Source organism: Venturia canescens, chromosome 9 (genome assembly GCF_019457755.1).
Source record: "Venturia canescens isolate UGA chromosome 9, ASM1945775v1, whole genome shotgun sequence".
Classification (NCBI taxonomy): domain Eukaryota; kingdom Metazoa; phylum Arthropoda; class Insecta; order Hymenoptera; family Ichneumonidae; genus Venturia; species Venturia canescens.
This window is the reverse complement of record NC_057429.1, coordinates 18,095,362-18,110,348: the sequence shown is the minus strand read 5'-3', so window position 1 is coordinate 18,110,348 and position 14,987 is coordinate 18,095,362. Positions and strand designations below refer to the sequence as shown.

The following is a 14,987-nucleotide window of genomic DNA, read 5'->3' as shown; positions in this document are numbered from 1 at the left end:
CAAATTTGAACGAGACTTCTCACTGTCGGTTCGATCAAAAAAAAACGTCATGGGGCGAAAGATAAGTACGAAAGTCGGAAACGCCCGCGTTCACACGTGCGCCGTACGAATTTGATTGCCTAGTAGAAGCGTACGGATTCGAAGCCTGTCCCTTTAAATCTCACGTGAGAGTGAGCAAAGCGAGGCACGACGAAACAATCGATATCGATCGATCTTGTTCCATTGCGAGGAGGCGAGATTGCGAGCCGGGCTCGTGCGTCGGTGTGTCAGCGACGGCGGTGGTTTAGGAGGTGGATTTCTATCTGTTGCTAGAGGGGTCTCGCTCGGTCTCGATTGCATTTGTGAGCAAACGACGATTATATTTACCCGCGTGCCACAACATAATTATTATAGATATTGATTTTTCACTGAGAGTAACACATGTCGCGTCGCACCTCGGCGCGATGTGCTCTCGCAAAAGCCCGCGCAAAAGGGTACGAGCCCGCGCGCCGAGGGAGCGGGAGGGGGATTCATTCAGCACATGCTGAGCGAAGGTGCGAGTACACGCGGTGCGAATAATCCCCGTAGGGGCTTTTTTCGACAGGTTGTACAGGTCGCGGATAAATGATAGAACAGTGAACGCTATCGATTTTCGAAGACATTTAAATCGCTTATGGTGCTTCGAGATTCGTCAAAGGACCTTAAAGAGGGTGGAACGGGTAAATCAAAATGATCAGAATTTGATTAAACTTCGTGATAACATTCTTTCGCATCGAGTATACAAATACAATTTTTTTCAAATTTTTCCACCACGTGGTTATCGAATAATTGAGCGTTGAATCGAAGTTCTTATGCACGAGACGTACAACTGTATATATGCAAACTCTATGCTTATACACGTGAACTTTAGTGTTCAATTACTCGAGAGCTATGTGGTAGAAAAATCTAAGAAAATTGATATTGTCTTATACATTTTTAAAGAATTCATTTATCAAATTTTATTAAATTCTTGTCGTTTTGAAATTATTCATATTTTTAACGCGCTTCAGCATGGCAAGATTGCATCGTCGCGATCCGCCCTCCTTAAAAACTCAAACGCGATTGAGGCGAAAAGAAAATTGATTTAAAATTTTTCTGATAATTTAATTCGCAATCGTTAATGAAGAAACTGCGTTTTATTGAAATTCAATTTACTTGGGAATGGGATTGACTGAAATGGAGAATTTATATCTTTCGGTGAAAACAGTAGTGATTTTATTCTATGTTTAATGGGCATAAATAAAAATTTCGAGCCATTGGAGCTCGATGTAAATGACAATAATTTAATTACCGTTAAGTCGAATTAAACGAATAAAATTGATAAATAAATAACCGGATTGTTCTGTCTGTAGAGATAATCAATTGTCTTTTCTATATTTGTATTAATGACAAATTCGTTTAATATTCATTCGATAGCAAAGTGCAACGCGGACTGCGCGTTCCGTTTGTTCCTGCTGGCGACGAATGCATTTGCGTGAACATCCGAAAGTCGAGACACATACTTAACGATATCCGATTGCATTTAATAATCGGTAACACGATCCTCGTGCATTTTCAATTATCATTCGAACGCGGGGCGCGTGTGTATGCATAATGCTTGTGATAATTGCTCGTTTATTGTGTCATTGAAACGCGTTGTTAAATCGTACAATCAATTAAATACTTGAATATGAATTAACGAACGATTTTCAATGAAAATTCATTAGTTCTCAATGGAATACACCATCAAAGCGATTAATTAACCACTCGAATAATTACATCAAATTTCCTCATCAATTTACAGTTTAAAATCTCCATAAAATCGAATTCAGTGACATTTTTTGATGATTTTTTCGATTTAAAAAATATGAAAATCCAAAAATATGTTCGATTTTACTGGTTTTTTCATCAATTCTGATCTCCGATGCAGTATATTTTCGATCGAAAATTTAGATCATATGCAAAATCATTTTTAGCGAATTTGTCAAGCCGAAAGTTTCACTGCGCGAGCTACACTTTTGGGGCACTCGAGTCTACGTTTTACGATCGGAGTCTTCGCTGAGTATCTTATGCCTGAATAAAGTCATTAACCGTAGCGATGAGATAAATATATGCAAGTGCATAATTACGCGTTATTACAATGCTTCGTTATTTCTAAACCGAAACTTTATACGAACTCTAATGTGAAGACGAAACGTCTCGCGAGTTTGTTGAGAGGCAAACGACCGGAATTCCGGAAACGTTAATGCGGCGAGCGTGAAACGTTTGCTATTATTTATAACTCGCATTTGCCCTCCGGTGGAACAACGTCATTGAATTTTTTCTCGTAGCAGGAGAAAAGAATTTTTTTATTGTTGTAACGGGCGCAGGGACCGGTTAAAAAAGTGAATTCCTGAAAAAATATTTTCCTCGCTCAAAAAGCATTTTTCAGTCACAAAAATATTGTAAACTCGTGAAACTCCTCCGACAAAAAATCAACTCTGCAAACGGAATTCGACTGTTACCAGTCAAATATTCCGGCGCATCGAAAACTTCATTCGTTCCAAAATAACGAAGGAAATAAAATTTCCCTCGAAATATTCGGCTCCGATCGTTGTTTCAGGAGCATCCACGATCCACCAGAAAAATATGCCCCTGCTCATCATAATCCTCGAGAGTTACGAACAAAGTGAAAATTCTGATGGCGAGCATTGATTAAAAGCCATTGGGAAATAAACCACAAAAATATTCCGGTCCCCGGGAATCGTTGAACTTTATACAAACGAAATGCAATTTCCCCTCAAACATCGAACTGCCTTCGTAAATACCGTAAACCATTAACACACATTCCCAATAAACTGGTGGTCCCTACCAAAAATGAAAAAAAATATCCAACAAAAATCATAAAAACGGTCAAAAAATATTGAATTTCAATCGCCCCGTCAAAACCTTTCCCACCCCACGTTCAATGCTTTTTTATTTTTATTACTAAAATTACCCACAATATTCCACACATCGAAAGCCCCAAACCCTTGCAAGTTTGGTCCTACACGCGGAGATAATTAAACGGTAATATTTAGTGTGAAGCTCACTGTAAAATTTCATCATTTCATTGCGTTAACGAAAAATATTTATTCCAGTAACGCACTGTAAAGTTTTCAATATTTTCCGAAATTCTCAGTTTCGTAATAGTAAATATTGCAGATAGCTAACTAAAATTTACAAAACGTTTATCGAACTTTACGCTCCATCACGGTAAAATGTCTTTGCCCTAACGTACGTATCGACCACTCGTTTCTGAATTTCGTAGAGTACTGAAACAGTGATTTACACACTTCAACAAAGGGCTGAGGATATAAAAAGAATGGGGAAATAGGCCACGTCCTCGCAGTATAGCCGCATTCTAACATGAACATTCGCAAGGAAATTAACGAGTTTACGTTTAAATACGCGTGACGTAAAAATTTACTAAATTCTCCGTTACAAGTTCCTCCTGTCATCGACAATGAGTGTTATTTTTTAAATAGGAAAATTCGATTTCTCTCCCACAATAGTATCACGAATCGCAGCTCGTCACCGCACTATCGTAATTGGTGGGTAATTTTTCAAATTTAATTATCTCCGTGTACGTGCCAGGGTACGTTTCATCACATACGACGCAGGCTATTAGTACAGCCAGCGCGTTGTGCACCGGCAGATACGTTCGAGTATAATTACAAGGTGTCTGTGTATCTCCAGCATGGACAAACTTAGAAGCGTGTGAAAGTACAGAGAGCAAAGATACAATGGTATTGGAGAAACATGTACGTACATATCGGTCGCCCTATCGATTATTTTGCCCATGTGGAACTTTCCCCTATCCGGCATTTGCCCCACTCGGTTGAGCGGAGGCGAGAAGCGCGGGGAGGGGAAAGGGGGGGAGCGACCGAAGTCCCCACAGTATAGAGCGAAATATCGACGTTACATCGCCGAGCTCAATCTTTCCCCTTTGCCCCTCGGCCCTTGCCGCGCGTTCGCCAGGAGATTCTCACCCCTCGTTTGGTCACAACCCCTCGCGAGCGAGAATCAACCCTCCCTGTGTTCCACCTACTCGCACGCAGACGCCCGGCGCTCCCAGTGCTGGATAATTCGGGTTTTTTCAGCGATATTTCACTCGCGGATCGTTTTCAAACTCCTTTTTCATCGGGAATTTTAGTTTTTCATTCAATTTCATTATCCGCTGGTATTTTTAAGGTGTTTTTCGTCTGTATTCGGAGCACGCGATTCGGATTTTTGGTATCGGGGGGTTTCATCGGTTTTTTCAAAGTCTGACTCCGTTTTTTGGGACTTTAGTTGAGCCCTTAGTTCTCCGATTCTGCATGTAACATGTGGCTGGCCCAGGCTCGTCACACTCTTCGCGCACGACAGTTGTCGGTGGAATTTACTCGGGGCGTAGTTTAAAAAACGGAAGAGCGGGCTCATTAGAATTTAGATTTTGGGACGTGGGTCTCGCCGTCGCTCGAAAATGCCCCGGTTTTCTAGTTGCCCATCCGAGAGATCGTCGATTGAGAAAATACCAAAGTTCTGGCTCGTTCGCCCGACGGATTTTGTTTTCTCACAAAACCCCCGAAACGTTGTTGGACCGTTGAGAGCGACAGTGCGTTTGAATACCCTCGAGTACAGGGCTCGGGTTTTCCTTCGGACGCGACTGACCGACCTCCTTGGCCTCCGCGGAGGGTTTCCAGCGTCCCTTGATCTCCCACCATCGACTATTCTCACAACCCCTACGTATCGAGTTCGTTACAGATCCCCGTAGCGCGAGATCGCGCGCGTGCCCCTCTGACCCTCCGCCTGCCCCGCGGTCCCCTCTTCCGTTTCGCTTGCTGCGCGTCATTTCTCTCTCTCTCTCTCTCTCTCTCCCATTCTCTCTTGCTCGTCGTGGCAGCAGAAGCCGCACACGACCAAGCACACCCTGACTGGCGTGTCGCACGTTTTGCGCAACTCGTCGTCGTCACCGAAAGCGAGCGATGAAGAGCTCCCGCGCGGGTTCGTGTGTGAGTGCGTACGAGCCAGAGAGAGAAGAAGAAATAACGAAAGAGAAAGAATGAAAAAAGAAGAGACGAGAACTGCTCCTTTTCCCTTATTGCGAGAGCTACAAAGAAGACGCGACCCGCGCGCCGAATCGCATCAGTTTGTAGCGAAGAAGCCAAAAAACGCCACTTTTTCGAAACACTCCGAAACAATGTTAGCGGCGCAACATTGTATAACGCTGAACGTCGAAACTCGACGTTTATCCTCGAAGATTTTATCGAAAATCGATGCGTTTCAGGAAACTCGGAGCTCCCTTACTCTCAACGATATTTTCCCCATCGAATCAATGGAAGAAAAAAGCGAAACGATCATTTACAGATCGATGAACCGAAATCCAGTCGATCGGTACTTTCGCGATTTCGCGACGCTTTACGCACGAGTCTACCGAAGGTCGCTGTACGGATATCATCAACAAATCACTTGTAATAAAACCTTTCAAGTAGATCGATAGTCTCAGTATTATTTCCCACAAAGCGTCAACAGAATCGAAAAAAATGTTTCCATTTCCTGCGCAATCAGCGATTTTGGATGCGGCCTAAATATTATCCAGCACCGTCGACAAATAATTGAATGAAAACTGCGATGTTGCAACGTTCGTTTAACGGGAAAGAAAAAATGGTGAAAATTGACGAGTCGTTTGAGAAAATGCCCATAAATTAAAAATACGTTGGCTCGATCGATAACAAATCGGAAGTAATAAATCTCTTAATCCTCTTATATTTGGAAGCCTTCCGAGCGCTCCGCGGCGCGTCGAGTTCTCTCTTTTTATTATTATTATTATTATTATTTTTTATTGTAACACCGCCGCGCCGTATACGAGGAGTGAGTTTGAAGTTTTAGTTATTGATTTTTCTATTGACCGTATGGGAGTTTGGCTCTCGGGGTAGCGTCTCGACGCTTCTGCGACGACGCTCTCGCGACGAAAGCCACCCTCTTTTTTCGCCGAAGCACCCCCGCGCGCGCGTGGAGCTTCGTGCCCACGCATTCTCGGCCGTGCACGAGTCGAGATTGCCGTCGAGTGTGTCCATCCGTGTGGGAATTTAGATCGGTGTTGGTGTATTCCGTTGGGGCAGAATACGGTGTGCGCGAATGTGGCGAGAAGCGCGCCAGCGTAGTAACGTCGCCGAAGCAATGGCGGCGTCTCAACGTCCCTTTCTCTCTAGAGTTCTTCATTGATTCGCCGATTGACGTTCGATTTAAGTCGTTCGAGCTCCGCGACGACTAGATAGTGGCTTTGTGCATGTGCGTCGAGTGTCCGAGAGCTGCGCAGAGCCCTTTATACGCCTGTATATCTATAGAAAAAACCCCATAAATGTACACAGATATATTAACCCGGAAAACGATAGACGTGCAACCGTATATCCATACTTTTGCCGTTGGTGAGAGAATCGAGCGCGGAACAACTCGTGACGATTCGTCATCGAATTTTCGATCCCCCGATTTATCGGTAGGGCGCCCCGAGACTCGCGGACGGAGTGCGAACCCGCGTGAGAAGTGTTAAAATCTCCGGATATTTGGGTCCGAGTAACGGAGAGCATTGCAATATTGAGCTTCGAAAAGAGGCAGCGTCGTCTCAGGCTCGCTGTGAAAAACAGTCAAGTTGGATCGCGACGGTGAGGATCGCGCGAATAAATTTATCGAAAAGTTCGTCCCCTCGGAATTCGATCGACGGCGTGTGCGATCGTTCGATGGGAAAAAAAAGCAAGTACAGTGTGCGAGGAGCTCCATCGAAATGAGACAATTGGTGCGCGCGTGATCGAATTGGCTAGTCGATAAAATCGATGGGCTTGTGTGCAGTCCCGGCTCGGCGAGTACCCAGCGTCCAATACGAATCAATATCGCGCTCGGGCGTTCATTTCGATTTGTTATTCATTTTTATTATCGAGGGAAGACGCGAATCCGAGTAAGAAATACCGGAGGAAAAGAAAGAGACGCTGCTCGAGGTGGGTGGCTCAGGTGTCGTCGAAGAGGTGGCAGAAACTACGTTCGTGTTTATATTCGCCATTCTCCTCCGTCGCACGTCGCTCTCTCTCTCTCTCTCGCTTCTCATATACGCACGTCCGTGTTGAGAAGGTGCACACGTACAAGCTCACATATGTTGAAGAAGCATCGAGCGAGCACGGTCACGAGGTATCGGAAAATCGATAGAAACCTGACTGCCGCCGCTAGAGCCGGAGGGGTGAAGCGTGTAACTGTGTGTAGCGCTCGGGCGTTTGTGGTAGTGCTGTTGGATTAGTTGGCGAAGGGACGAGGAGAACGGACGACGAGACGTCGACGGGGCGTCGCACACTCGCTCCGCGATCCTCCCTTCTCCGAACAGTCGTGGAACTGGTGGGGGCTGATACGGAGAGGAAATCGACCCTCGCTGTTCGGATCGTCTCGATGATTTTCGCGCAGAATCCTCCGGAATAGCCGCGGTTAATTCGAGGGGAAAGTTTCGAATAAAGATTTAGTGAAGATTTAACGAGTGACGATAAGAGAAAAGAAAGGCGAAAATCCCCGAGGATTTTGAGTGGGCTGGTGAAAAGTGTTTTTTCGTATAGTTTCTACGAGCAGGTCGCCGAATGCCGGGACCGGTGCGCAAAGCCGAATTTGAAGGAGCTCGGTGGCTCCTCGGGGACTGTGGTAAAGCCTGCGAGCGAGAGAGACCCACTCACGGGAAACAATACTCGCGAAATATATTGTAAGAGTGTGGAAAAGACACCTGGTCCAGGAGCGAGCGGACACGCGTTTACTCGGGCACACAGCACGCTCGTCGGAGTGCGTCTTTCGGGCGAGAACGTGCGCGCGCTTTGCGATAGTAAAAGAGTGCACACACGTGTCCGCGAGGGTGCGTGAGCTGCTACGGTAAAAGTCGTTTCACGAGGTGTCTCGAAGCGTGTGTGCGTGTGTGCGAACAGTCGGGTGGGATAGTCGGCATCGAAGGGGATGTTCTTGGTCGGCGAGGGGCGCGGGGAAGGTAGCGTCACGAAGGGCTCTTTTCTATCTTTTTCTCGCAGACGTTGCAGCCGCTTTTCGCAGCATCGTTTCGGCTCTCGTGAGCAGCAAAGAACCGCATAAGCTCGCAACCCCTCTGGCGCGGTTGTATCGCGCGTCCGCACCGTCCTCGTCCTCGTGTCGCTCCTTCTTTCTCACTTCTCTCGAGCAACGGGGATAAATAAAACAAGAGTATCTTGATCAGGCTTCCTCGAGAGTGTAAAAACTGTGTGAATCGAGCATAAAACCGAGTCGCGCCACCAGCAGGGCTCCGAGTCCTCTTCCTCGCTCTCGCTCTTTCTCTCTCGCGGCTTCCCCCTCGTTTGCCCGGTTATACACAATCCGGGGGCAGCAGTGCGCTCACTCGCTCCGCGTATGTCATGGGCGCACGGTGCTGCTGGCCGTTGAAAACGACGACGTGTCAACTCGCATCGGTTTCTTTCGCGAATTATACACGTTCGGTTTATAAAAGATGAAACAATGACGCGGCGGCTGTTCATTTGAACGATTTTCTCTCCGTGGCATGTCGTGACATTCGGAACGTTTCGATCCTCGCTCATCAGCCAACGGGGCTGACACCGAATGTTTTAAATTCACGCTACAAACGTTTATTATCCAGTGCTGAGAACGCGAGTTTGTTTTTTTTCGTGACTCCGTTGTGCAGTACGACGCGACAGAGCTTACGAGATCAACCGAAATTTCATTGTTTCATCGGTTAACCGAGGGAACAAAGTTTCCCCAAAGTTCGATATACGAAATCCGTTACCGGCCGTATTCTCTGTTAACGAGTGTAATATTCCGTTGAAGTAGTGAACGTTTGCATGGAGAAAAAATCTCCGTAGGTGATGCTGGCTGCGAGAGTTGAGGGGGCCGGTAAGATACGCGATTCAGTTGAGTCGAAGAATCTAGGTGCGAATGATGGTGTTTGAAAAAATATAGAAAGAAACGAAAAGGAAGGTGCGCGTAGCGGTTGAAGGGGAAAAAGGTGTCGCGAATGAGAGTATTTTTGGACAATTGGCGAAATGAGTGCGGTGCTGGAGCGGTGGTTGTAGGAGAAAGCACGTACGTTGCGTTTGGTTCGCCAAATGAAAACATCTGAACACGCGTAACGCGACCTCCGGGGAGACAGTGACCTACCTATCCGCGGGAACGACCTTCCCCATCGATCGCGTTGAGGGAAGGAAATAAAAAAAACGAAGCATAAACTCGGCTGAAAGTAGCGAATTGCACACGGCGGAGTCCACGTTAAACTGAACTAGATGTGCGTAAATGGAAGGTATAGGGGACATAACCGATCATCGGTCGCATAGCGAGCAATTGTTGGACTCGGTCGATTCCCCGGCTGCGTTGAGTACGCATGGCCGGGGCGGAAGTGGGGGTGGCTCGAATGGGAACTGTCGTGGTATCGGGGGTGGCGGTAGCAGCAACAGCAGCGGCAGCAGCAGCAGCAGCACCGGTAGCGCAAGCAGTTCGTGCAACATCGGGGACAGCAGTCCAAGCAGTATCGCTGGCTGCGGCGGCGGCGGTGGCGTTGCTGCGAGAAGCGGCAACGGCTGCATCAGTAGGGGTAGTAGGATTAGCAGTTCCGTTACCGGTAACTCCGTCGCTGGGAGCGTTAGTAGCGCCGGCGTTTGTGGTAACAGTAGTTTACGAACGAGTGGAGGAGGAGGAGGAGGACGAGGGAGTGGAAGTGGTGGTAGTGGCAGTGGTGGTGGTGCTGGTGCCGGTAGTGGTGGTGCTGGTGGTGGAAGTGGCGGTGGCGGTGGTGCTGGTGCTGGTGGTGGTGGTGGAAGTGGTGGCGGTAGTAGGGTGCATCGTCATCGCCACGAGGTGCGCGGTAATTCCGGTGGGGGTAGAATCGACGAGCTCGACATCGACGAAGGTGAAGCAGAGCCGAGCGAAGGAGGAGAAGAAGGAGGAGGAGGAGGAAGTGGAGGAAACCGGTGCGCCGGTGGTCGTGGCAGCAGAGGAGGAGGAGGAGGAGGAGGAGGAGGAGGAAGAGGAGGAGAAGTTGAGGGTGCTTGCAGCGTCGTCGAGGGTATGTCATCGTCGGCATCGCAGAGTCCCGACATCGCGTGCGCGAGCCTCCCGCTGGAACTACTCGGGGCTGGCGCGCTCGGCGTCAAGCAGGAGGTGGAACAACACCATCACCAGCATCAGCATCAGCAACACCAGCAGCAGCAGCAGCAGCAGCAGCAGCATCATCAGCAGCAGCAGCAGCAGCAGCAACAACAGCAACAGCAACGAGGCGGAGGCGGTGGAGGTGAACATCACCAGCATCACCATCACCACCACCACCACCATCATCACCATCAACAGCACCTCGTCGCTGCCGAGGATCTATCCTCGTCGCAAGAAGCCTCAAACGCCGTCGCGTGTAGCAGGGCGACCAGCAGCAATCCCCGTGAAACGTTGTCAGTTATCGTGCCACCCCAAGACGTCGACGTTGATTCCCGCGACGACGCCGATTCCGAGCTACTCAGTCCCGGCAAACTCTCACCGACTTCCGGTATAAGTGTCTCCGTAGCTAGTATGATCGACGCAACCGACTTCAGGGCAATGCAGCCCGAGCCTACTTACCAAACACTTACATCGGTCGCCGAGAGAATGTCTCCGCCTGGATTCAGTCCTGGATCCTCTTACGCCACGTTGACGCCGCTCCAACCTCTACCACCGATATCAACGATGAGCGACAAATTTGCCTACAGCCACGGCGGTAGCGGGGTTTCCGGTAGCTTCGCCGTTATGCAAAATAACGGTCTTGCCAATATTGGCCTCGGAATGGGTGGCTCGCCTTACGCTTACGACAAATTACCCTCAATGGGTATGTCACCACCGCACAATTATCCGTCGCCCGGTGCTGGACTACAACCGAGTCCACTTTCACCCCAAAGCGCGTACAGTCAGAGTGGCCTCAATTCACCTCATAAATCAGCGAGTCCTCATTACGAACCAGCCTTTTTACCGAGATTACAGCAAAGCCCCGCTGCCCTTAGTCCACCGTCGCCACCTGTCTCCGCGGCAACCAGTTTCGCGCCTTCGCATCATTCACCGCCTACTCTTTCGGTACCGGCCTCCTCGCCACCACCGCTCCAAACTCAGCTTCAGCAACAGCAACAACAGCAACAACAACAACAGCAGCAGCAGCAACAGCAGTCACAGATACAACAACAAACGATATCGCACACGCAACAGCACGTTCAGCACACATCGGTTGTTATGAAGACAGTTTCGTCCGCGGGCAACGGTGCCGGTGAGGTCGAGGAAATCAACACTAAGGAATTGGCACAGAGGATTAGCGCCGAGCTCAAGAGATACAGTATACCGCAGGCCATATTCGCCCAAAGAGTTTTGTGTCGGAGTCAGGGTACCCTCAGCGATTTACTTCGTAATCCTAAACCATGGTCCAAACTCAAGAGCGGACGCGAAACATTTCGTAGAATGTGGAAGTGGCTGCAGGAGCCTGAGTTTCAGAGAATGTCAGCGTTGCGAATAGCAGGTTAGTTTTTTCGGAGCTCTCTCTCTCTCTCTCTCTCTCTCTCTCACACACGTTTTTGTTTCACAGTTTTTTTCCCTCTTTCATCTTATTCCGCTTAAAGTTCTCGCGATACTCGGATACCGCATCACGGTTAGCCTCATTTCTCGTATTACACCTCTCACTAATACAATTTCTCATGGATCCAATACTTTTTTCACCGAATACCAAGGCAATCGCTGACACAACCACTCTCACCGTGAGATTATCCTGTGCACCAAACAACCCCTAATTCCGCCCTCCTCTTCCCAATATATTCCATCCAAGTATACTATTGTCTTGCAGCAATCGAACTATCAAACTGTCAAAAATCACGAAAACTCCGTACCTTCAAATTCTACCTTGTCCTCCTATAAATAAACTTTAACAATCGACACATCGTTCGCTTCGCACTGATGTATCGTCGCACGCATTCGTCGTGTCCATAATCGAGGCTGCTAAACTCGTGACGAGTAATTTCGCCACGATTGAAATATTGCTCCGTGCCTCGAGGACTGAGCGGGACCGAATACCCCGAAAATAATTCGAACGATCTTTACGGACTGGAAATCAAGAGGACGGTAGTTTGACTACCGTCCGTTTGGGTTTTTTAGACTCTTGGAAAGTGTTTGAGCGCGCAGTGGGACCGAGAGTAGTATCGAAGTCGCAGTGAAGTTGTCGCGTCACATGTAAATATGAGCATCTGTCCCTCGTGATAAGAGAGGTAACGCGAGGCGTGCTACCTTTCCCAGCAGCAGGAGAGAGTTCTTCGCAGTGCGCGCGACGGTGTGTGCGTACATCGGTGGTTGTTGCGGGTGTTGGATCGTGCGGCTGCAATGTTATTGTGCGTAACGGGCGCGTGGCAGAGCGCCCGTTTTTGAAAGCGGTGCTCCGCGCGAGGATTGGCGCCACTAAAAGTCTCCCCGGTCTCGCGGATGTTTCGGAGAGAGAAAAAGGGGGCAGAGAAGGAAAGAGAGACACGGAGGAGATGCGGGGAAGAAGGGGGCAGCAGAGATGGCGAGATGAGGAGCGACGGAATACACGCCCGTGACGAGGAGTTGGCCGGAATGTGTGCGCGGGTGGAGGATGGATGATGAGGAGAGAGAAAGAGAGCAAGAGGAGGAGAAAACACGATCCCTCCGGTGCGGTACGGTTTGCTGTGGGCCGCACACGTGCTATCCACGTGGAGAGGCGTTCCTGTTTCATATCATTCAGAGATAGAGAGGCGCGGGGGAAAATAACACTTTTCGAATTCAACATCCTTCGCGCTGGATTTGTGCGGGTGGCTGCTGTGCAAAGAGACGAGAGAGAGAGAGAGAGAAGGGTGGAGAATCGAGGGGTGACGCGCCGCGCCACGTTGGACGTATACGTGCATACACCTTTCGCTTGAGGTCTGTGGGCATGACACAGTAAAGGAGAGAGCGAGGGAGCCGGAAGACGGTGGAGAAAGAGGGACGCGAATGGGGAGCTGCGCGCGTAGTAGAGCGAGAGCGGGAATACACGGCTGAAACGTAGTATTGATCGAAATGGTGGTCACGCGGTGTTGGTTGGTTGGAGCATGCGCGACCTCGACGGACGCCATCGTCATGCCGCCTAACCACCACCACCACCACCACCACTCGTCATCCCTCTTTTTCTTCGCCATTCGCACACACGCTGCTCCCAAATATTTCTCTTTCTCGTTCTTCCTCTCTTTCTCGTTTCCCCGCGAGCCCACGGGGGGCTTATACCTATAAGACCGAACCGTACACACGCCAGCCTTATCTACTTGCCGCCAACCGCGAACGAACGCGGGAACAGCCGCGTTCCGGCGACCAGCTACTTTGTTTTCTTTTTTTCTCTGTCTCTGTTCCTCTCGTTTTTTCTCTCCTCTTTCACTTTATACCGCGCGGAGAAGCGAGCTAGAAACTCAACGTACAAACGCGAGAGCATCCAATTTCTGTATTCCACGATTCCGCGGTATGGCTTCTCCGGCAGACGTCCCATGACTACACTCCGGATGGTCCCATCAGCTCCGTGTCTGTCCATCTATCTTGTCCTTCTACCATTCTCTTTCTCACAGCCCCCGACCACTCGCCGCACCACACACTTTCAACAACTCTGCAGACTTCCCGCGGATGGATGCGGAAAGGGAATAGAGAACGATCGCATCGAAAAGTGTGTGTTCTCGTTGAATAAGTTTGAAACGTTTCGCGTGCTCCATTTTCTTCGTTTTCTCTCATCACTTTTTCTGTTATTCGCTCCCCCCCCCCTCCCTCCCCCCCCCCTCCCTTAATTGCATTTCGAAATTATAACCGCGCTTCAACTTTCTCCCTGCTTTTTTCCGCCTCACCCGATCGAATTTATTCTTCCTTGTTGATTTTCCTCGCTTTTTTCATCCATTGTCATCCCAGCGCTCCAAGAGACTGCGAGAGGCGCGATAGATAACCTCGAGGAGTTTTAGGCGCAGGGAGAAAGGGGCTCGGCTCTCTTGTACTTGGGTCTTGTGGCACGAAACACTTTTCAGAGTATGTACTGCACCACAGTGTGTACATTGTAGGAAAAAGGGGTGAAAGAGGGAGAAAGAGCAGCGAGAAAGAGAGGGCACAATGTTCACCGACACAAGGGTTCGATCCAGTGCCCTCCAGATTGGAGGCTCCGCTAGAGCAAGGGCTCCCCATTGTTTTCTCACTCTCCTATCACTCTTGCCCTATCGTACGCTCTTTCGAGAGCTATCCTCGCCGATATGATTTCTCGGAAGGAAAAAATATTGGAAAATTTTCTCACGCTAGCTCCCTTTGAAGAAATCCACCATGTGGGGGCTTGTCACGTGTTATTGGTTGGATTAAAAGTGTCTTTGGCTCGAAATTCATCGATTTCAATCGATTTTCCTCGTGCACGCGCGTTCAAATTTGTGAGGAAGAATCCAATGGCCACGGGTCAAAGTCCTTTGACCAACCGGAAACGAGGCTTTTCAGTAATTCACATCTCGTACGTTGCTTAAATAATATTTCATCTAACAATTCGATGAGGTATTAGACGTTGATAGAATTGAGGAAAAAAGCCTGGAACAAATGTCCCATCGTGGACAAAAGAGTTGAAGGATTTCGAATGATGGAAATGGAAGAGGAAAAAATGAGGACTACGGAGGCCGGGAGGGTTTCACGTTTTGTACGCGAGAAAAGTTCATTTGCAGACAATTGCGTCGAGTGTCCTCGCACTGTGGCGTACGAGTGTTGGTCGCGTCAGTTGTTCCTCCCCCCCCCCCCCCCCCGTTTCTCTCTCGTTCCCTTTCTCTTCTTCTTCTTCTTCTTCTTTCCTTTTCCGTCTCTCTCTCTCTCTCTCTCTCATAGTTCGTATTAGTAAAGCCGGGTATCGTTGCTCCACGATCGCGTGCTGCTTCGTTTACCACCACGACGAAGGCACAGTCGCTTCTCCTATTGATCGACACAATGCTGGGTTGGATGCACCA

General features: G+C 48.8%; 2 protein-coding genes across 2 annotated transcripts in view; both read left to right on the top strand.

Moving 5' to 3' along the window:
* The first annotated feature begins 9,291 nt into the window (after nt 1-9,291).
* Nucleotides 9,292-9,908, top strand: LOC122416622 (putative glycine-rich cell wall structural protein 1). The gene is made up of 2 exons (XM_043429690.1): nt 9,292-9,831; nt 9,879-9,908. Exons 1-2 carry the CDS (start codon nt 9,292-9,294, stop codon nt 9,906-9,908), a joined length of 570 nt encoding a protein of 189 aa, XP_043285625.1.
* Nucleotides 9,909-10,038: 130 nt separating this feature from the next.
* onecut overlaps nt 10,039-14,987 on the top strand; it is a 59,686-nt gene continuing 54,737 nt past the window's right edge. The window contains exon 1 of the mRNA XM_043427903.1: nt 10,039-11,521. Coding sequence (XP_043283838.1) covers nt 10,063-11,521 — 1,459 coding nt within the window. The 5' untranslated portion in view covers nt 10,039-10,062. The remainder of the gene's footprint in view (nt 11,522-14,987) is intronic.